At 56.8% G+C, this 20,928-nt stretch overlaps 1 protein-coding gene across 6 annotated transcripts in view; it reads right to left on the bottom strand.

The window, feature by feature from the left end:
• Positions 1–2,639: 2,639 nt before the first annotated feature.
• Positions 2,640–20,928, bottom strand: part of usp24 (ubiquitin specific peptidase 24) — a 37,653-nt gene continuing 19,364 nt past the window's right edge. For all 6 annotated transcript variants that reach the window (XM_084675548.1, XM_084675550.1, XM_084675549.1 and 3 more), the window contains 38 exons: positions 20,681–20,789; positions 19,784–19,939; positions 19,484–19,581; positions 19,296–19,391; positions 18,949–19,171; positions 17,700–17,862; positions 17,159–17,320; positions 16,992–17,062; positions 16,217–16,377; positions 16,063–16,124; positions 15,727–15,918; positions 15,353–15,467; positions 15,082–15,226; positions 14,640–14,759; positions 13,797–13,922; positions 13,225–13,323; positions 13,044–13,126; positions 12,812–12,953; positions 12,266–12,385; positions 11,566–11,780; positions 10,802–10,926; positions 10,553–10,694; positions 10,291–10,441; positions 9,863–9,958; positions 9,653–9,756; positions 9,418–9,531; positions 7,360–7,567; positions 7,138–7,227; positions 6,678–6,780; positions 6,289–6,407; positions 6,061–6,174; positions 5,676–5,741; positions 5,313–5,379; positions 3,971–4,049; positions 3,809–3,884; positions 3,628–3,714; positions 3,284–3,394; positions 2,640–3,116 (listed from right to left, as the gene is read on the bottom strand). In XM_084675548.1, coding sequence (XP_084531674.1) covers positions 3,054–3,116; positions 3,284–3,394; positions 3,628–3,714; positions 3,809–3,884; positions 3,971–4,049; positions 5,313–5,379; positions 5,676–5,741; positions 6,061–6,174; positions 6,289–6,407; positions 6,678–6,780; positions 7,138–7,227; positions 7,360–7,567; positions 9,418–9,531; positions 9,653–9,756; positions 9,863–9,958; positions 10,291–10,441; positions 10,553–10,694; positions 10,802–10,926; positions 11,566–11,780; positions 12,266–12,385; positions 12,812–12,953; positions 13,044–13,126; positions 13,225–13,323; positions 13,797–13,922; positions 14,640–14,759; positions 15,082–15,226; positions 15,353–15,467; positions 15,727–15,918; positions 16,063–16,124; positions 16,217–16,377; positions 16,992–17,062; positions 17,159–17,320; positions 17,700–17,862; positions 18,949–19,171; positions 19,296–19,391; positions 19,484–19,581; positions 19,784–19,939; positions 20,681–20,789 — 4,573 coding nt within the window. In that variant the 3' untranslated portion in view covers positions 2,640–3,053. The remainder of the gene's footprint in view (positions 3,117–3,283; positions 3,395–3,627; positions 3,715–3,808; positions 3,885–3,970; positions 4,050–5,312; positions 5,380–5,675; positions 5,742–6,060; positions 6,175–6,288; positions 6,408–6,677; positions 6,781–7,137; positions 7,228–7,359; positions 7,568–9,417; positions 9,532–9,652; positions 9,757–9,862; positions 9,959–10,290; positions 10,442–10,552; positions 10,695–10,801; positions 10,927–11,565; positions 11,781–12,265; positions 12,386–12,811; positions 12,954–13,043; positions 13,127–13,224; positions 13,324–13,796; positions 13,923–14,639; positions 14,760–15,081; positions 15,227–15,352; positions 15,468–15,726; positions 15,919–16,062; positions 16,125–16,216; positions 16,378–16,991; positions 17,063–17,158; positions 17,321–17,699; positions 17,863–18,948; positions 19,172–19,295; positions 19,392–19,483; positions 19,582–19,783; positions 19,940–20,680; positions 20,790–20,928) is intronic.

Below are 20,928 nucleotides of genomic sequence, written 5' to 3'. Positions count from 1 at the left end.
CTACAGGTGCTGAGGAGGGTCAAAGTTAGAAAACAACGAGCTGAACTGAGATCTCACTGCCCGGCTGGAGTACAGTAGTGAGTGCTGCGACCTGGGACTAGTCCTCTGAGTCCTACACCGAGACAGAGACAGCCCTGCCAGATAGCACGAGGCAGGAAGGGGGGGGTTGGGGGGCGTACGAGAGAGAGCGAGGTAGAGAGTGATGAGAGAGAGAGAATGTGAAAGAGAGAGGAAAAGAGATTGATAACACAGCAAACTAGAGCAGGTCCCAGTGTGTCAATCTACAGTACAGTACTGCATGACTAAACAGCACCAGGGACTGAGACACATGCAGACAGCAGCAGCAGTGGGCGGACCCAGAGAGAATGACGGGCGGGGGATGGCGGCAAATCAAAAGAGCAAATAAGCTTGTCCTTTACCAAGGATCCGAGTGCCGATTGGCTGAAATAAGGAGGAAGTAGAAGGCTGTGATTTCACTTTCCACTTCACACAGGAACCACTTCATATGACTGATAGGTCCTCACACTGTAAACATGAAACTGTTAAAGCTGAGAGACGAACATGCATGTCACGTCTAGTCTGGTCCGATCTGGTCTAGTCCGGTCTGGTCTAGTGTTGTCTAGTGTAGTCAAGACCATGGCCATTGATAAGAAGCTATGGCACTGCCCAAACTACTGTTTGGTTCAGAACCAAAATGTCCCTAAGGAAAATCAGAGTATGAACTTCACTAAGAGGAGCTCTTGGTACATCTAAGGTTCTGGTCTATTCTGGTCTGGTTCTGGTCTAGTCTGGTTCTGGTCTAGTCTGATTCTGGTCTAGTCTGGTTCTGGTCTAGTCTGATTCTGGTCTAGTCTGGTTCTGGTCTAGTCTGGTATGATTCTGGTCTAGTCTGGTATGATTCTGGTCTAGTCTGGTATGATTCTGGTCTAGTCTGATTCTGGTCTAGTCTGGTATGATTCTGGTCTAGTCTGGTCTGATTCTGGTCTAGTCTGGTCTGGTTCTGGTTCTGGTCTGGTTCTGGTTCTGGTCTAGTCTGATTCTGGTCTAGTCTGATTCTGGTCTAGTCTGGTTCTGGTCTAGTCTGGTTCTGGTCTAGTCTGGTTCTGGTCTAGTCTGGTTCTGGTCTAAGCTACATAAAGAGAAGCAGCATTTTGCGCTCACCAAACCCTGTCCTGCTAAACCCTGTTGAGTGAGGAGAGGAGCCCTCCCTGGTGGCTCTCAGCTAAGAAGCAGCACACAGCAGCAACAATCCTACTGTCCTTGGCACAGCACCCACAGGTACACCCATGTGTTAGGCGGAGGAGGGCGGGCGGAGGAGCCAGGCGCAGACCCAGTCGCAGGGAAGGGAGGTGTCAAAGCGAGCAACCGCCCTGGTTGGTGGAGCCAAGATGGGGGGGTCCACGCTACAAGCCCCTTCCCCTTGGAGGGTTAGGAAGGGGGAGGGGCGAGAGGTGAGGTGGGGGTCTGGGTTAGTCGGGAGGTAAAGGCACTTAGTCTCCCGGAGGTGGAATCTGGGGGAGGGAGGGAGGGAGGGAGGGAGAGAGGGAGGGGGGGAGAGGGGGGGGTGGGTCTTGCTCAGGGCTCCTCTGGTTTTCCAAAGGCAGAGACACAAAACAAGCTGAGTTGGCAAATCAAACCTGATAAAGCACAGAGGTGAGGACCTGTGTGTGTGTGTTTGTGTGTGTGCACGTGCCATCTATGTGCACAGAGGTTGGTTACAGTGTGGTGTAGTGCACCAGGGGCTAGGCCCACAACTGAAGCTGTATGTGTGTATATATATATATATATATATGTATGTATATTACAATTGGCACTCAAACATAAAACTTGCTCCCAAAACTCCTCGCTGGTTGGCACCAACGCCCAGGGATCTTCCCTGGCATGAGGGCATCTTCCCTGGCATGAAGTCGAGTCCGTCATACTAAACTGCATCTGTTCATTCGGGTCGGGGGAAAAAACTAGCAAAAAAAAAAAAAAAAAAAAACGAAAGAAGAAAAACACGGATTGGGGTAAAAATCCAGCAAATTTGCTGCTCGTCGGCTAGGAGACAGGAACACCGTGGGCTCTTCACTGATTGGCCGTGGGCGTGGTTCCGTCCCTCGTAGCTTGGGGGGGGGGTGAAGAAAGGGACTTGCCGTTTTGCGGGGTTACCGCGGTAACCACAGCAGTTGCTAGGGCGATGACAGTGCCCGGCTAAGGGAGGTGGGGGGGGGGGGGCTCTTTGTGGAGGCTTGGTTGTGTGTGTTGGTGTGTGTGTTGGTGTGTGTGTGTGTTGGTGTGTGTGTTTAAAGTGTAGCACCGGCTGTAACAGCTTGCTGTGCCCAGAAGTATTAAAAGCCAGAGAAGGAAGGAAGAGAGGAGTGAGGGAGGGGGCCAATCACAACAGGCTGGGTTGGACTATAAAGTGCATACTTAAACCCCCTCAGCTACATCTGTTTGTGTGACTGTGTACATATATATATGTGTGTGTGTTGACATGTGTGTGTGTGTGTGTTGTACACCCATACACACACACTTCAGTTTGTGAGTCCCTCTTCTAGTTGAAGCCACGCCCCCTAACTAACCCACCAATCGAACGGTTCGCACGGGGAGCCTTTAAAATATTATCTTACATCTGAAATTACACCTATGAAACAAAAATCTTTACAATAGGAATATGTCTATTTAGTTACATTGGCAAACATGAGCAAAAAAACAAAAACAAAACAAAAAAAAAGCTTAAAATGCAAACCCTTTTCTTCCATTCTGAGTGAGTGAACGAACGAAAGAAGAATTAACTCAAGTCATCCATTGTCATGGAGGGATTACTCTTCTTAATCACCAACCCTCCTGCCCCTAGATGATCCAGCTCAATTATCTACTAGTCTGGCCTGGCAGGAAGTTATTCATGAATATTCATGTATCCTTATGTTGCTCCAGCGACCAGGAGAGAAAAGTGTTCTGACCGGCGGTTGCAGGTTGTCCTGACCAATCAGAGGTGAACTGCAGTCTATCGATTGGCTGCCAGGAACTGTGCCGCCTCCTTATTGGAGGGATTCTGCTGGTCTGAGTTGCTAGGGGTCAACGTCCTCGAGATCGCTCTTAGAATCACCCAGCATCATAGGAGACTCCGAACCCTGAAATAATGAGAGAGAGAAAACAACAGCAAGAGAAAGAGAGAGAACAACAGCGAGAGAGAGAGAGAGAGAGAGAGATAGAGAGAGAGAGAGAGAATGGTGTGAGTTCCAGGAGGTCGAAGGACATGCTGACGTGACACCTCGCTGGCTGTGTGGGCGGGGCTTACCTGTCGGAGGCTGCGGTCGGCGTTCTCATTGGCTGGGCTGCCGTCCGAGCCGTTACTGCTACCTGACTGCTCCTTCTCATTCAGCAGCGCTGTGGCATACGCCAGGGTGTCCTGCACACACACACACACACACACACACACACACACAGACACCACACACGCAACAGAGAGGGAGGTTAGGAATAAGTGGTTGCCTTGACAGCAAAGAAGGGAGATGGATGAGAGCGAGTAATGTGTGTGAGACATCGGTGACCTATGCACTTTGTAAAGCTTTCTCTTGAAAGTTGCTTTGGATAAAAGCGTCTGCTAAATGAATACATGTAAATATGTGTGTGTGTGTGTACCTGAGCAGAGATGGTACGCTGGAAGGTTTTGGCGGTGGACGTCTCGTTGGAGACGTTGCTCTGGGGAGTCCAGTAGTGTTCTGACATCTGGCAGGAGAGAACAAGCAGGTGATTATCTGCTGCTGTGTGTGTGTGTGTGGCGTGGATGTGTGTGCAGTATGAGACTGTCTCCCAGACTTGCCTTCTTCTGCAGCCACTGCACCGCCCAGCTCCAGTGGCCAGAGAGGTCCTTGAAGTAGTCCTTAGCAGGAGCACACCTGATGAACACACACACACACACAGGTCAAACAGGAACGGCACGGTCGTCATGGTGTCTGATCTGGGACGACAGGAAGACACTCACTTCTGGGCGAGGGTGACCAGGAACTTGACACATTGGTAACACCGGCTGCTGTCCACGTTGTTGCTCTGGTGCATCAGAGCTGCAGAGGGAGAGGAGGGGAGGGGGGAGGGAGAGGGAGAGGAGGGGGAGGGGGGAGGGAGAGGAGGGGGGAGGGGGGAGGGAGAGGAGGGAGAGGAGGGGAGGGAGAGGAGGGGAGGGGGGAGGGGGGAGGGAGAGGAGGGGAGGGGGGAGGGAGAGGGAGGGGGAGGGGGGAGGGAGAGGAGGGGAGGGGGAAGGGAGAGGAGGGGGAGGCGGAGGGGGAGGGGGAGGAGGGGAGGGGAGGGAGAGGAGGGGGGAGACAGGGGGGAGGGAGAGGAGGGAGAGGAGGGGAGGGGGGAGGGGGGAGGGAGGAGGGGAGGGAGAGGAGAGGAGGGGAGGGAGAGGAGGGGAGGGGGAAGGGAGAGGAGGGGGAGGCGGCGGGAGAGGAGGGGGAGGCGGAGGGGGAGGGGGAGGAGGGGAGGGGAGGGAGAGGAGGGGGGAGACAGGGGGGAGGGAGAGGAGGGAGAGGAGGGGAGGGGGGAGGGAGATGGAGGGAGAGGAGGGGAGGGGGGAGGGAGAGGAGGGGAGGGGAGGGAGAGGAGGGGAGGGGGGAGGGGGGAGGGAGAGGAGGGGAGGGGGGAGGGAGAGGGAGGGGGAGGGGGGAGGGAGAGGAGGGGAGGGGGAAGGGAGAGGAGGGGGAGGCGGAGGGGGAGGGGGAGGAGGGGAGGGAGAGGAGGGGAGGGGGGAGGGAGAGGAGGGAGAGGAGGGGAGGGGGAGGAGGGGAGGGGGGAGGGAGAGGAGGGGGGAGACAGGGGGAGGCAGAGATGGGGAGGGGAGGGAGAGGAGGGGGGGAGACAGGGGGGAGGGAGAGGAGGGACAGGAGGGGAGGGGAGGGAGAGGGAGGGGGAGGGGGGAGGGAGAGGAGGGGAGGGGGGAGGGGGGAGGGAGATGGAGGGAGAGGAGGGGAGGGGGGAGGGAGAGGAGGGGAGGGGAGGGAGAGGAGGGGAGGGGGGAGGGGGGAGGGAGAGGAGGGGAGGGGGGAGGGAGAGGGAGGGGGAGGGGGAGGGAGAGGAGGGGAGGGGTAAGGGAGAGGAGGGGGAGGCGGAGGGGGAGGGGGAGGAGGGGAGGGGAGGGAGAGGAGGGGGGGAGACAGGGGGAGGAGGGGAGGGAGAGGAGAGGAGGGGAGGGGGAGGAGGGGAGGGGGGAGGGAGAGGAGGGGGGAGACAGGGGGAGGCAGAGATGGGGAGAGTAAGGCAGAGTTCATCCAAACCCAGCAGGTTCCAAAATCACCGGGAAGCCCTAAAAGATGAAGCAGGATATCTACCCAGGAGGCCTTTCTCTGACTCAAAGGCGTACTTGAGCCTCTGGGATTGGAGGGGGTCCTCCACCACCTGAGAGAGGGAGAGGGAGAGAGAGAGAGAGAGAGAGAGAGAGAGAGAGAGAGAGAGAGAGAGGGAGACAGGGGGGAGGGAGAGAGAGAGGGAGGGAGACAGGGGGGGAGGGAGGGACAGAGAGGGGGGAGAAGGAGGGGGAGAGACAGGGGAGAGAAAGGGAGAGGGAGGGAGATAGAATGCGAAGATGAGGGAGGTTGGTTTCCAGGAGGACTGGAGAGTGGTGACTGTACAGGGACACAGCAGGACATCAGGGATGACACCTCAGACACGTTTGATTGACAGCTGCCACTCACCAACAGCTCCTGCAGCATCTGGAACACATTCTTCAGCTCGTGTGGTGGAGCAGTCTCCAGCTGGGTCTGCACACACACACACACACACACACACACACACACACACACACACACACACACACACACACACACACACAGTCATTAAAACACCCCTCAGCTTTGCTAAATGGGCAGTGTGGGACTTGTAGTCCTGCTAAATGGGCAGTGTGGGACTTGTAGTTTTGCTAAATGGGCAGTGTGGGACTTGTAGTTCTGCTAAATGGGCAGTGTGGGACTTGTAGTTCTGCTAAATAGGCAGCGTGGGACTTGTAAGTCTGCTAAATGGTCAGTGTGGGGACTTGTAGTTCTGCTAAATGGGCAGTGTGGGACTTGTAGTTCTCCAGACCTTAAGCAGCTGCAGGACTCCCAGTGAGAAGGGCTCGTTGCAGAAGGAGCAGCGTGTCACCATCTCTATGAGGATGGCCAACGGACCAGACAGCTCCCGCATGGCAAACATCACCTGGCCAGCAGAACACACACCGCGTCACACACACAACATCCTGCGGCAAGTTCAAGACTGGATGAACGCGCGTGCGTGCGCGTGTGTGTGTGTGTAAATGTGTGTGAGCGGTACCTCCATCAGGTAGGGCTGGCCCTCCGGGGTGAAGAGCGAGGCCAGGATGTCGGGGTTGAGGGGGAGGAGGGAGGTGGAGGCAGGGAGGACTCCCACACTCAGCTTGAAGGAGCTGGGAGCTGAGGAGAGAGGAGGAGCCGTCAGACAGGACATCATTTAGCAGGCGCTCTTATCCAGAGCGACTTACAGTAAGTACAGGGACATTCCCCCTCGAGGCAAGTAGGGTGAAGTGCCTTGCCCAAGGACGCAACGAACCACCGGCAACCTTCAGAATACTGGAACAATTCCCTAACCGCTCAGCCACCTGACTCCCCTAGGACGACCTCCTAGGTGTGTCTGTGTGTGTGTGTGTTTGTGGGATCACATGTGTGTGTCTGTGTGTGTCTCACCCTGGGTCCTCTGGGTGCTGAGGTCAGACTGGAGGGCGATCATGGCCAGGGTCGTGTGGAGGTGGAGGAACTCTCGCGCCTGAGCTGGATTCCAGCGCCGGTTCTACAGAGAGAGAGAGGGGGGGGGGAGAGAGAGAGGGGGGGGGGGGAGAGAGAGAGAGGGGGGGGGGGAGAGAGAGAGAGGGGGGAGGGGGGAGAGAGGGGGGAGGGGGGAGAGAGAGAGGGGGGGGAGAGAGAGAGAGAGGGGAGAGAGAGAGAGAGAGGGGGGGGGGAGAGAGAGAGAGAGGGGGGGGAAGAGACAGTTGAATTGAAAAAGGGATTGTGAAGAGAGCAGTGTGTGGAAGAAGAGCACCCCAACATCACATCTTCAGGACGGAACGATACCGGTAACGGTACCGTGTGTACGTGTGTGTGTCGGAGGCAGAAAGAGTGTGTGTGTGTGTGTGTGTGAGAGAGTTACCTGGTTATTCTGCCTGTTGGGCCCCAGAAGGAAGATAAGCATCCTGCGATACGCAGAGTGTTTCAACAACAACTGGCACGGCCCATGTCCCTGAAACACACACAGACAGGAAGTCAGACAGACAAGAAGGCAGACAGACAGGTCAATGCCTCATTCAGTCAAATAGACAAGTTTTCTGTCTCACACCAATAGAGAACATGTGTGTGTGTGTGTGTGTGTTACCCTCTGTGCAAAGTTGCTGAAAAGGCTGAAGTACTGGGCACAGTTCTTGACATTCTCCGGCACATCCTTGTCTAATAGGGAGAGCAGGGCGTCGGTCAGGCTGTCCAATCCCGGGTCGCCAAAGTGGAGCGCGCTCTCCAAGGTCTTCTCCAAGATGGCGGCCACCACCGCCCTGATCTCCCTCATGCTGCACTCCAGCAGACACACCCTGGAGGGGGAGGGGGGAAAGAGAGAGTGCACAACACGAGGGGGAGGGGGGAAAGAGAGAGTGCACAACACGAGGGGGAGGGGGGAAAGAGAGAGTGCACAACACGAGGGGGAGGGGGGGAAAGAGAGAGTGCACAACACGAGGGGGAGGGGGGGAAAGAGAGAGTGCACAACACGAGTTTAACATAATTTCAACTGTGGATTCAAGCAAGTTTAAGGGACCCTGTTCTATTTTCCTAAAACAATCGCGCTCTTCTGCTTTCAACGTTTTCGAGGCTCTTGTGAACAATGTAAGATTTCCCTGATGTATTAAAGATGGCACAATCGGACTGGAAAGCCAATAACAATACTATATTTAGTCAAAAGTGACCCGTGTGTGTGTGTGTGTGTCTAATAAAAATCTTGAAGAATGCTGGCTTGTTCAAAACCCTGACATATTTGGCCTTGACACTCACACACCACATGCAGTAGAGGCACGCTACCCTGCCTGTGTGTCTTTGTTGTGGGTGTGTGTGCGTGTGGGAGAGGAGTGGCGTGGAGCGTGGTCCAAAACGTCCGATACGCAACAGCCAATCACAGCTAAGAGCTGAACTCACCCCATCTCCACACACACACACAAACAAACTGGAAACAACCCACTCACACGTTGATTAGGGAAATGTTACACCTCGACACCCACTCACAACCCCCCCCCCAAACACCAGGGCTGCCTTTGAGTCTTGGCATTCCAGAGCCGGGGCTCACACAGGTGCTTTCAATCTGCCCCCCGTCCCCGTCCCGTCCCGCTGGATGCAAGCTAACGACAGGAAGCCACGGGGAGCCCTGCCTGCCGTGAGGTGCCTGGGATGACCATGCGCGTGTGTGTGAGGCCTGGAGGGGGGGGAGGTCTTTGCTCTAACTTCTGTTGCTAGGTCAACAATGGCATCTGGAACTAGTGCCAGGATGGAGCAAAGCCTTTGAGAAGCTCTGAGCCCTGGGTAGCTGGTGGAGCGGTGTGGGGTAGCTGGTGGAGCAGTGTGTGGGGTAGCTGGTGGAGCAGTGTGTGGGGTAGCTGGTGGAGCAGTGTGTGGGGTAGCTGGTGGAGCAGTGTGTGGGGTAGCTGGTGGAGCAGTGTGTGGGGTAGCTGGTGGAGCAGTGTGTGGGGTAGCTGGTGCAGCAGTGTGGGGTAGCTGGTGCAGCAGTGTGTGGGGTAGCTGGTGGAGCAGTGTGGGGTAGCTGATGCAGCAGTGTGTGGGGTAGCTGGTGGAGCAGTGTGGGGTAGCTGGTGCAGCAGTGTGTGGGGTAGCTGGTGGACCAGTGTGTGGGGTAGCTGCTGGGGCAGTGTGTGGGGTAGCTGGTGGAGCAGTGTGGGGTAGCTGGTGGAGCAGTGTGTGGGGTAGCTGCTGGGGCAGTGTGTGGGGTAGCTGCTGGAGCGGTGTGTGGGGTAGCTGCTGGGGCAGTGTGTGGGGTAGCTGGTGGAGCAGTGTGTGGGGTAGCTGGTGGAGCAGTGTGTGGGGTAGCTGGTGCAGCAGTGTGGGGTAGCTGGTGCAGCAGTGTGTGGGGTAGCTGGTGGAGCAGTGTGGGGTAGCTGATGCAGCAGTGTGTGGGGTAGCTGGTGGAGCAGTGTGGGGTAGCTGGTGCAGCAGTGTGTGGGGTAGCTGGTGGACCAGTGTGTGGGGTAGCTGCTGGGGCAGTGTGTGGGGTAGCTGGTGGAGCAGTGTGGGGTAGCTGGTGGAGCAGTGTGTGGGGTAGCTGCTGGGGCAGTGTGTGGGGTAGCTGCTGGAGCGGTGTGTGGGGTAGCTGCTGGGGCAGTGTGTGGGGTAGCTGGTGGAGCAGTGTGTGGGGTAGCTGGTGGAGCAGTGTGGTACTGACTTGGTGATCTCTCTGCCCTCTGGTCCCACCAAGTACTGCACCATCCACTGGCAGGCCTCGCTGCTCTTAGACAGCAGAACCTCCACAGTGGCCATCCACTCCTCTGTGTCCACCCTGCCGGGGGGTGGGGGGGGGGGAGAACAGGATAACAGTTGTTATATTCTATCCAACAGTGTGGGTGTGCTTGCGTTGGAGCTATGACTGACTGTGTGTGTGTGTGTGTGTGTGAGAGTACCGGAGCTTCTTCTTGGTGCGTAGGTAGGTGTGGAAGAGGAAGTGAACCGCTAGCTGGAGACTCTCTTTGGCCATAGCCTGGTAGACCGGGTGCTTCAGCTTGGTCTGGAAAAACACACACACACACACAACACACATACAAATATAAGCACACCACACACACACACACACACGTATATAAATACACACACACACACATCTGTGTACTTACTGCATTGACGGAGGCGAGGGAGAGGGTGAAGTTGAAGTAGTCGCTGTTGTAGACGTCTCTGTTCCTCATGAACTTCAGGTTCTCATCCCGCACCATCTGCAGGACAGAACGCTTCAGAGGTTAGTGTGACTGTTCTGTAGCTAGCAGGGTTAGTCTATCTGTACTGTAGCTAGCAGGGTTAGTCTATCTGTACTGTAGCTAGCAGGGTTAGTTACCTGGTAGATGCTAGCAGGGTTAGTCTAGCTGTACTGTAGCTAGTAGAGTTAAGGTTAGTCTATCTGTACTGTAGCTAGCAGGGTTAGTCTATCTGTACTGTAGCTAGCAGGGTTAGTCTAGCTGTACTGTAGCTAGCAGGGTGAGTCTAGCTGCACTGTAGCTAGCAGAGTTAAGGTTAGTCTATCTGTACTGTAGCTAGCAGGGTTAGTTACCTGGTAGATGCTAGCTGGCATCTTCTCCACAAACAGGCCCTTCTTCTCCCCCTTGCGGACCAGACGGGTGAGGAGGGTGAGCCGGTCGTTGTTGGCCCTGGGGGGCCGGGGGGACGACTGGGGGGACACATCAGGGGAGGAGGGGGCTGACCTGGGAGGGGGGAGGGATTCGCAGAGAGATGGTACTTAAATCGGTGGATATCAAGGTGCTGGGGAAAAAGGGTAGTTTGAATGTGTGTGTGTGTGTCTGTGTGTGTCTCACAGGGTGAGGTCTTCGGCCTCCTGTCGCATGACGCTGACTCGGCTCTTCTTGGGCAGCACCGGAGAGTTCTGGTCACTGATCCTCTGGTAGAACAGCATGTAGGCGTTCCAGTAGCGCCTCCGCACATCTGGATAGGGGTTGGCTGCACGCGCACACACACACACACACAGACACACAGTAAGGGGGGTTAGTCTATAAGTGTGGCCCAGCTGGTCCTATCACGCTGGAAGCGGGCCGCTCCATGCTTACACTGGTCGTAGACTTTGGGTCGATACTCCCCCCCGAAGCACTCGTACTCCAGGGTGTCGTCGTTCATGTCAAACTCCTCCACGACGTTGTCGTTAAACTTGTACCACCGGCCACGGGCACCACCCCTGGGAGAGGAGAGGGGGAGGGGAGGAGGGAGAGAGGAGGGAGAGGGAGGAGAGGAGGGAGAGGGAGGAGAGGAGGGAGGAGAGGAGGGAGAGGAAGAGGAGAAGAAGGGGGGGGGGAGAGGGAGGAGAGAGGATGGAGAGGAAGAGGAGAAGAAGGGGGGGAGGGAGGAGAGGAGGGAGAGGGAGGAGAGGAGGGAGGAGAGGAGGGAGAGGAAGAGGAGAAGAAGGGGGGGGGAGAGGGAGGAGAGAGGATGGAGAGGAAGAGGAGAAGAAGGGGGGGAGGGAGGAGAGGAGGGAGAGGGAGAAGAGGAGGGAGAGGGAGAAGAGGAGGGAGAGGGAGGAGAGGAGGGAGAGAGGAGGGAGAGGGAGGAGAGGAGGGAGAGGGAAGACAGGAGGGGGGAGAGGGGCAGAAAAGTAGGGAGGGGAGGGGAGGGGAGGGGAGGGGAGGGAGGGAGGGAGGAGAGTGGTGTTAGGGTCTGTGGTCTCAACATTCCAGCTCCCCAGCGTGGCTGCTGCCAGACATCTGGAGATGCTTACACATCAGGATGCCACTGGGCTCTGCAGGAGGCACAAACACTCCACACTCTGGGGAACTCAAGAACCTCTCTCTGTGTGTGTGTGTGTGTGTGTGTGTCTCACCGGCGGTCTTTGATGAAGGAGTAGTAATGTCCAGCGTGAGCTTGGCCGCTGTGGACTACGACTCCCACCAGCTCGTAGTTCTCAGAGATGGTCACCTTCTTCCTGGGCGACCCCCCTGCGGCCCCGTCGCCCCGCCCCTCGCCACCCTCCACGCTGCAGTCCTGACGAGCCATGCCTGACACGGTGTACGGCTCCATGTTCAGCACCCAGGGGAACTGCACACACACAGGTTAAACACACACACAGGGCACACACACACAGGTTAAACACACACACAGGTTAAACACACACACAGGGCACACACACACACACAGGGCACACACACACACTGGTTAAACACACACACACACAGGGTTAACACACACACAGGTTAAACACACACACTCACAGGGTAAACACACACACACAGGGCACACACACAGGGCAAACACACACACACACACAGGGTGGGCACACACACAGGGTAAACACACACACAGGTTAAACACACACACAGGGCACACACACACACACAGGGCACACACACACACTGGTTAAACACACACACACACAGGGTTAACACACACACAGGTTAAACACACACACTCACAGGGTAAACACACACACACAGGGCACACACACAGGGCAAACACACACACACACACAGGGTGGGCACACACACAGGGTAAACACACACACAGGTTAAGCAGGGGAGCTGTACCCTGATCTGCTCGTCGTATTTGATGGAGCGTCCGCTCTCCCAGTCGAAGCCGAAGCGCATGAGGTGGATGCAGAGGACGCTGGGAAGGGACTTGATGCAGGTCCTCTTCACTGTGGTCCTCTGGAGACACACACACACACACACAGGTTACCACACACACACACACACACCGACAGATATCACAGTCTCTCTCTCTTTCTCTCTCTTCCCCCTCCCCCCCCCCACACAGGTTACCACACACACACACACACAGACAGATATCACAGTGTCTCTCTCCTTCTTTCTCTTCCCCCTCCCCCCACACACAGGTTACCACACACACACACACACACGTCACAGAGTCTCTCTCCTTCTCTCTCTTCCCCCTCCCCCCCACACACAGGTTACCACACACACACACAGGTTAACACACACAGACAGATATCACAGTCTCTCTCTCTTTCTCTCTCTTCCCCCTCCCCCCTCACACAGGTTAACACACACACACACACACACACACACAGAAAGATATCACAGTCTCTCTTTCTTTCTCTCCCACACACACACCTTCTCTTTGCACTTCTCGCAGTAGTAGGCGTTGCTTCCTTCAAGCACCTCCCCTCTGACAAACTGGTCCAATGAGATCTCCAGGCTCTGACAGGAAGTCACGCCCAGATTCAAGGCCATGAAGGTCTCTTCACGCTCGTACCTGGGTGAGGGGGTCAAGGGGTCAGAGGTCAGGGGCGCTGACGTCCAGCCAGTCACGGCGGGCGCGCGGTAACCATGGCGCCCGGCTCACCTGTGAGGACAGTCCTTGCAGATCTTCTGATCAGAGAAGATGCCCTGGAAGGTGTTCTTAAAGATCTGCTCCCGACCAATTTTCTGACGAGGAAGACATGCAGGCACGCGTATGAGAGTATGTGTGTGCGTTACGTGACGGGTGTGTGTGTGTGTGTGTGTGTGTTAGATGCATGTTGTACCTTGAGGTGTTCGTCTAACTGGTCCACCAGGCTGGTGAAGAACTCATAGGCATCTTGCTGCTCGCGCACGTACAGCTCTTTATTCCACATCTTGAAGATCTGAAACACACACACACACAATGACTGACACATCCTGCAGCTTGAGATCTCCAGTTTCACTTCAGGGTGAGGAGAGGGTGAGGAGAGGGTGTGGTGAGGGTGAGGAGAAGGTGAGGGTGTGGTAGGGGTGAGGAGAGGGTGAGCTGAAGGAAAGGGTGAGGTGAGGGTGAGGTGCAGGTGTGGAGAGGGTGTGGTGAAGGTGTGGTGAAGGTGTGGAGAGGGTGAGGAGAGGGTGTGGTGAGGGTGAGGAGAAGGTGAGGGTGTGGTAGGGGTGAGAAGAGGGTGAGCTGAAGGAAAGGGTGAGGTGAAGGTGTGGAGAGGGTGTGGTGAAGGTGTGGTGAAGGTGTGGAGAGGGTGAGGAGAGGGTGTGGTGAAGGTGTGGTGAAGGTGTGGAGAGGGTGTGGTGAGGGTGAGGAGAGAGTGAGGTGAGGGCGTTGTGGGGGTGAGGAGAGAGTGAGGTGGTATCTCCACACCTTCCAGAAGTTCTCGGGGACGTAGTACTGCAGCTTGCTCTCCATCAGGTGTCCCAGCAGAGACTGGACCTGACAGAACACACTCTCCTCAGGCTGCTCCGAGTCATCCTCAATGGACAGGATCGCCTGGACACACACACACACACACACACACCAGATGCATTCTCATGTCCAAAAACACTGAAATCATGGGAGAGACTAAATATCGCCATCTGGTGGACACCCAGACTGGGAAAAACACAGAAACTGAGTAACAGGTGTGTGTGTGTACAGGTGTGTGTGTGTGTACAGGTGTGTGTGTGTGTGTGTGTACAGGTGTGTGTGTGTGTGTGTGTGTGTACAGGTGTGTGTGTGTGTGTGTGTGTGTGTACAGGTGTGTGTGTGTGTGTGTGTGTGTACAGGTGTGTGTGTGTGTGTGTGTGTGTACAGGTGTGTGTGTGTGTGTGTGTACAGGTGTGTGTGTGTGTGTGTGTACAGGTGTGTGTGTGTGTGTGTGTGTGTACAGGTGTGTGTGTGTGTGTGTGTGTGTGTACAGGTGTGTGTGTGTGTGTGTGTGTGTACAGGTGTGTGTGTGTGTGTGTGTGTGTACAGGTGTGTGTGTGTGTGTGTGTACAGGTGTGTGTGTGTGTGTGTGTACAGGTGTGTGTGTGTGTGTGTGTGTGTGTACAGGTGTGTGTGTGTGTGTGTGTACAGGTGTGTGTGTGTGTGTGTGTGTGTGTACAGGTGTGTGTGTGTGTGTACAGGTGTGTGTGTGTGTGTACAGGTGTGTGTGTGTGTGTACAGGTGTGTGTGTATGTGTGTGTACAGGTGTGTGTGTATGTGTGTGTACAGGTGTGTGTGTACCTCCGCCAGGCCCGGCTGCATGTAGAGCTGCTGGAACACAGCGTTCATGTAGCAGGTGGCTCCTCCGTTCTTCAGCCCTACAAACCCTGAGACTGAACGGCTGTCCACAGGAGGGAGGTACTGGAGAGAGGAGAGAGGGAGAGAGGAGAGGGGGGGGAGAGAGGAGAGGGAGAAGAGAGGAGAGAGAGGAGGGGGGAGGAGACAGAGTAAAGACAGTGAGGGAGAGACGGAGGGGAGAGAGGGTGGGAAGGGAGATAAAGGGGGGTTGCAAGAGTTAAATATCCACAGTATCAGAAGAGTAAGTGTGGACAAGTGTATGTGTGTTTATGTGTGTGTGACTACTGTAGAAGACATTCTGGCCTTAAGTATGAAAAACCATGAGTCTTCTTGACTATATTCAAACCGACGCAGTAGCGCTAGAATTTCCCATGACACTACTCACATCAAACTCCTTGCAGAGTGAGGGGTCAGACTGGTGATGCATGGACAGCAGCTCTCTGGTGATGAGGCGAAGGTTCGACAGAGAGCTGTCAGCTAGCATCACCAGAACCTCGTAGGCCGCTAGCCTGCTGCTGGCTGTGCTGCACCTACACACACACACACACACACACCACACACACACACACACACACACACCACACACAGGAGGGAGTTTCAGCGACAGTTCTTTTTTTGTGGCGGCAAGCTGAGTTTGTGCGGGGTGGCAGGCGTACTTGGGGTGGAAGTCGTGGCTGGGCGCAGCGGAGGGGGTGGGGTTAGAGCTGTTGATGATGATGCGGGAGGCTCGAAACAGGAAGTCATCCAGAAGCTGCTGGATCAAAGAAGCACCTGTGGGGAGAGAGAGAGTCAGAGAGAGAGTCAGAGAGACAGAGAGAGAGTCAGAGAGACAGACAGAGAGTCAGAGAGACAGAGAGAGAGAGAGAGAGAGAGAGAGAGAGAGAGAGAGAGAGAGAGAGAGAGAGAGAGAGAGAGAGAGAGAGAGAGAGAGAAAAAAATAGGTTTTAGAGGATGGGAGGGAGACCCTAGGATAAGGACAGGGGTCAAAGACTGTGTGTGTGTGTGTGTGTGTGAAAGGGACACAGCTGACCTAGCTGCTCCTTCTCGTTGCCGCAGAGTGACAGCAGGGTCTTGATGAGCCGCAGGTGGCCCGCCTGCAGGATGTTGTCGGCCTCGCTCGTCTCCATCTCAGCGCTCCAGCTCGGCTCAAAGTTGTCCAGCCACGAGATCTCATCCTCCAGCATGGCGGCCGCGCTCACGTTCAACGCATCCATCTCTGAGCCTGGGGGAGGGGGAGAAGGAGGGTGGGAGAGAGGAGGAGAGACAGAGAGGCAGAGTTAGTAACACAACACTGACCTCTGCTGGACAGAACGAGCGGCTACACCCACGGAGCAGGGCCACAGGTCGGACCGGCGGTGCAACTTACTGGTGAGGTCATCCAGCAGCTGGCAGCGCAGGTCAAAGTACTCAGTGCACTGGGACAGCAGCCTGCAGGGAGAAACACACCTTCAGGCACAGCTCCAACACAGGACGGGCTCCAGTCAGCCTCTGTGTGTGTGTGCATGCGTGCGTGCGTGTACCTCTGGTTGACCCCCCTCATGATGGAGGTGGGGCTCCAGAGGGGCAGCTGGGCGGTCAGCACCACCGACAGCAGGAAGAGGTTGGGCTTCTGGAGGTCGGGGAAGGGCGAGGTGTCCGATTGGCTCAGGGTGTACAGCTGGTCGCACGCCACGCGGCGGATCTGACACACAAACACACACACAAAGAGGGAGAGAGAGAGGATGTTACATACACAGAGAGAGGGAGGGGATTTTACAGCACACACACACACACACACGCCAGTCACACTGGCATGGTGAACATCATGCGTGTGGTAGAGAGTGTATGGTTGAGTGTGTGTGTGTGTGGGAGAGAGCGTGTGTGTGGTAGAGAGTGTGTGTGCGGTAGAGAGTGTGTGTGCGGTAGAGAGAGTGTGTGTGTGTGGGAGAGAGCGTGTGTGTGGTAGAGAATGTGTGTGGTAGAGAGTGTGTGTGTGGTAGAGAGTGTGTGTGTGGTAGAGAGTGTATGGTTGAGTGTGTGTGGGAGAGAGCGTGTGTGTGGTAGAGAGTGTGTGTGTGGTAGAGAGTGTGTGTGTGGTAGAGAGTGTATGGTTGAGTGTGTGTGGGAGAGAGCGTGTGTGTGGTAGAGAGTGTGTGTGGTAGAGAGTGTGTGCGGTAGAGAGAGTGTGTGTGCGGTAGAGTGTGTGTGTGTGGTAGAGAGTGTATGGTTGAGTGTGTGTGGGAGAGAGCGTGTGTGTGGTAGAGAGTGTGTGTGGTAGAGAGTGTGTGCGGTAGAGAGAGTGTGTGTGTGTCGCACCTCTCCACTGGGAGAGCCCAGCAGGATGTCGATGATGAAGTCGCTGACAGAGGGAAGGTTGTAGAACGAGGCTGGGGGAGGAAACCACAGTGTTCAGACCACACACGCTAACACACCTCATGGTGCAACCGTGAGTGTGTGAGAGTGTGTGTGTGTGTGTGTCGTACAAAGCTGTTGGCAGCGTAGCTGGAGACAGGTGACCAGCAGAGACAGGGCCTCGCGGGCAATGATGGCGTCCTTGATGGAAACGCACTGCTGCCTCACGCATATCCCAGCATGCAACGCTGTCGGGGGGGCTTCGCCCTCGCTGCTGGAGCTGCAGTTGCTGCCTGTGAACACACACACACACACACACACACCATTACAGCTTGGAAGCGATAAATCAGGTTCTCTCACAAACGACACTCGAGGTCAGTGGTTCATAACCCTGTCCTCAGGGACCCCCTGTCCTGCATGTTTTAGATGTTTCCCTGCTCCAACACACCTGATTCAAATGAATGGGTTGTTATCTAGCTCTGTAGAAGCCTGCTAACGAACATGCATTTGAATCAGGTGTGTTGGAGCAGGGAAACATCTAAAACATGCAGGACAGGGGGTCCCTGAGGACAGGGTTATGAACCACTGCGCTAGGTAGAATTGAACAAAAAACAGCAACCGTTATGAGGACAGAGTGAGTTAAGAGTGTGTGTGAGTGTGTGTCTCTCTCACCTGTGCTGCTGACCCGGGTTCGGATCCCTATGGGCAGGGCAGCACAGTGGCTCTCTCTGATTGGCTGAGGGCTGCCCACCAGGTCCAAACGTCCGGCGGCAGCCGCCCAAGTGAGACGCATGAAGCAGGCGACCGTGGAGGTGAAGTCCCTAACCTCCATGGTCTGAGGGGGGGAGGAGGAGAGGGGGGGAGGAGGAGGGGGGGGGAGGAGGAGAGGGGGGAGGAGGAGAGGGGGGGAGGAGGAGAGGGGGGGAGGAGGAAGGGGGGGAGGAGGAGAGGGGGGGAGGAGGAGAGGGGGGGAGGAGGAGAGGGGGGAGGGGGGGAGGAGGAAGGGGGGGAGGAGGAGAGGGGGGGAGGAGGAGAGGGGGGGAGGAGTGGGGGAGAGGAGGAAGGGGGGGGAGGGGGAAGGGGGGAGGAGGAGAGGGGGGAGGAGTGGGGGAGAGAGAGGAGGAGAGGGGGGGGAGAGAGAGGGGGGAGGAGGAAGGGGGGGAGGAGTGGGGGAGAGGAGGAAGGGGGGAGGAGGAAGGGGGGGAGGAGGAGAGGGGGGGAGGAGGAAGGGGGGAGGAGTGGGGGAGAGAGAGGAGGAGGGGGGGGAGAGGGGGGGGGAGAGGGAGGGGGGAGGGGGAGAGGGAGGAGAGGGGGGAGGAGGAAGGGGGGAGGAGGAAGGGGGGGAGGAGTGGGGGAGAGAGAGGAGGAGAGGGGGAGGAGGAAGGGGGAGGAGGAAGGGGGGAGGAGGAGAGGGGGAGGAGGAAGGGGGGAGGAGTGGGGGAGAGAGAGGAGGAGAGGGGGGAGAGGGAGGGGGGAGGGGGGGAGGGAGGAGAGGGGGGGAGGAGACAGAGGGGGGGAGGAGGAGAGGGGGGAGGGAGGAGAGGGGGGGAGGGAAGAGGGGGGGGGGGAGAGGGGGGAAGGGGGGGGGGGGGAGAGGGGGGGGGGGGAGGAGGAGGGAGGGGGGAGGGGGGACGGTGAGACAGGAAGGTGGAGAAAGAGAGAGTGAAGAGAAGAGAGAGATGAGGGAGGGTGAAAGACAAGGGAGAATTTTTTCTCTCTCTCATAAGTAGTCTCTACAACCCTTTATCTGTGTGTGTGTGTGTGAGAGTGTGTGAGTGTGTGTGTGAGTGTGAGCGTGTGAGTGTGAGTGTGTGAGTGTGTGTGTGAGTGTGTATGTGAGTGTGTGTGAGTGTGTGAGTGTGTGTGTGAGTGTGTGTATGTGTGAGTGTGTGTGTGTGTGTGTGTGTGAGTGTGTGTGTACCTGTATGGCCACGCGGGCTGCAGGGATGATCTCCTCCACCCTGATGGAGGAGCGCTCAGACAGGGACATCTGGCGGTACGAGGACTTCTCTGGCGTGCCGCAGAGGGACAGCTGCCTGCCGGAGCGCCCGGCGTTCCGGAAGGGCCGGGACGACAGCGCCTCGCCGTCCTTCACCGCGTCGTCGTCCATCATCGCCGGCATGCTCTGGCCAACCAGGAGGAACCTGGAACACGGCGCGGCCAATCACAGTTCAGCGTCGGCGGTGAGACGGGAGAGCACTTGCATAGACATGTGCATGAATGTGTGTGTGTGTGTGTGTATAGAATGGTGTGTGTGTGTGTGTGTACCTGGCCAGCTGAAGGCAGATGGAGTAGACACCCTGCCTGGTCTCATAGTCCACCTCGGAAGGGATGGAATCCCTCTGCATCACATTCACCACCAGGCTGCCCCGGGACCCAAAACAAACACACTCAATCACTGAACCGGATCCACGCCTGTAACCGTCGGGGAATGCCAAGTAGCGCAGCCTGCTTACCTGAGGCCTCCTGCTTTGAGGAAGTTCTCACAGAAGGACTTGACGCTGGTTTTAGCCATCTCGTCATCGGTGGTGGGCATCAGCTTGGAGCTCAGCACCTGAAGGAGGGAAGGAGAAGGAGAGGAGAGAGAGGGAGAGAGTGAGGGGAGGAGGAGAAGGAGGGGCAGAGGGAGGGAGGGGAGACATCAGTGCGTGTGTGTGTGTGTGTGTGTATGACGTAAGAACGTCCGTATATGAAGTAACCGTGTGTGTGTGAGTGCGTATGTAGTGTGTGTGAGGTGAGAGAGAGCAGGCCTCTACCTCCAGGTTGTACAGGACCCTGAAGGTGGACATGCCTGGGGCCAGGGACCTGAACAGGGCCTCCAGGATGGAGGCAGCGCTGGGTTGGTGCTGCTGCTTGGACGACAGAGACGGAGAGCGAGAGCCTGAACTCTGACCCAGGGTGAACAACGTCTTCTACAGGAGGTGGACACACACACACAGAGACACAGACAGAGACACACACACACACACACAGAGACACGCACAGAGAGAGACACAGAGAGACACACACCCAGGTGTTAGAAGCAGTAGCAGACTACTCCAGAGGGAAGGCGGGGCTACTGCAGAGGGAGGGAGAGGGGAGGCGGGGCTACTGCAGAGGGAGAAAGAGGGGAGGCGGGGCTACTGCAGAGAGAGGGAGAGGGGAGGCGGGGCTACTGCAGAGGGAGGGAGAGGGGAGGCGGGGCTACTGCAGAGGGAGGGAGAGGGGAGGCGGGGCTACTGCAGAGGGAGAAAGAGGGGAGGCGGGGCTACTGCAGAGAGAGGGAGAGGGGAGGCGGGGCTACTGCAGAGGGAGGGAGAGGGGAGGCGGGGCTACTGCAGAGGGAGGGAGAGGGGAGGCGGGGCTACTGCAGAGGGAGGGAGAGGGGAGGCGGGGCTACTGCAGAGGGAGGGAGAGGGGAGGCGGGGCTACTGCAGAGGGAGGGAGAGGGGAGGCGGGGCTACTGCAGAGGGAGGGAGAGGGGAGGCGGGGCTACTGCAGGGAGAGGGGAGGCGGGGCTACTGCAGAGGGAGGGAGAGGGGAGGCGGGGCTACTCCAGTTTGAGGAAGAGGGGAGGCGGGGCTACTGCAGAGGGAGGGAGAGGGGAGGCGGGGCTACTGCAGAAGGGAGGCGGGGCTACTCTTGAGGGGAGGAGGGACTGCGAGGGGACATACCTGGTGGCTCCACACGCTGGACTCTTTGGGGACAAAGTTGTCGAGGGCGTCCTGGACCTCGGGGTCGGTGGGGATCAGGAGGAGGAGCTTGCGTACCCGCAGCGTGATCCTGGAGCACACACACACACACAGACACACCCAGTCAGTATGCATTTCAAATAGTTGAAGCAGATGTTTGGGAGACTCTGAACTGTCTTCATCAGTTTGTGTGTGTGTGTGTGTGTGTTAGGGGTGGAACGGCACACTGA

The sequence above is a fragment of the Hypomesus nipponensis genome, chromosome 16 (genome assembly GCF_054491055.1).
Source record: "Hypomesus nipponensis isolate SF chromosome 16, ASM5449105v1, whole genome shotgun sequence".
In the NCBI taxonomy this organism is placed as follows: Eukaryota; Metazoa; Chordata; class Actinopteri; order Osmeriformes; family Osmeridae; genus Hypomesus; species Hypomesus nipponensis.
The sequence above is the reverse complement of the archived record's forward strand: the minus strand, read 5'-3'. Positions and strand labels throughout refer to the sequence as shown.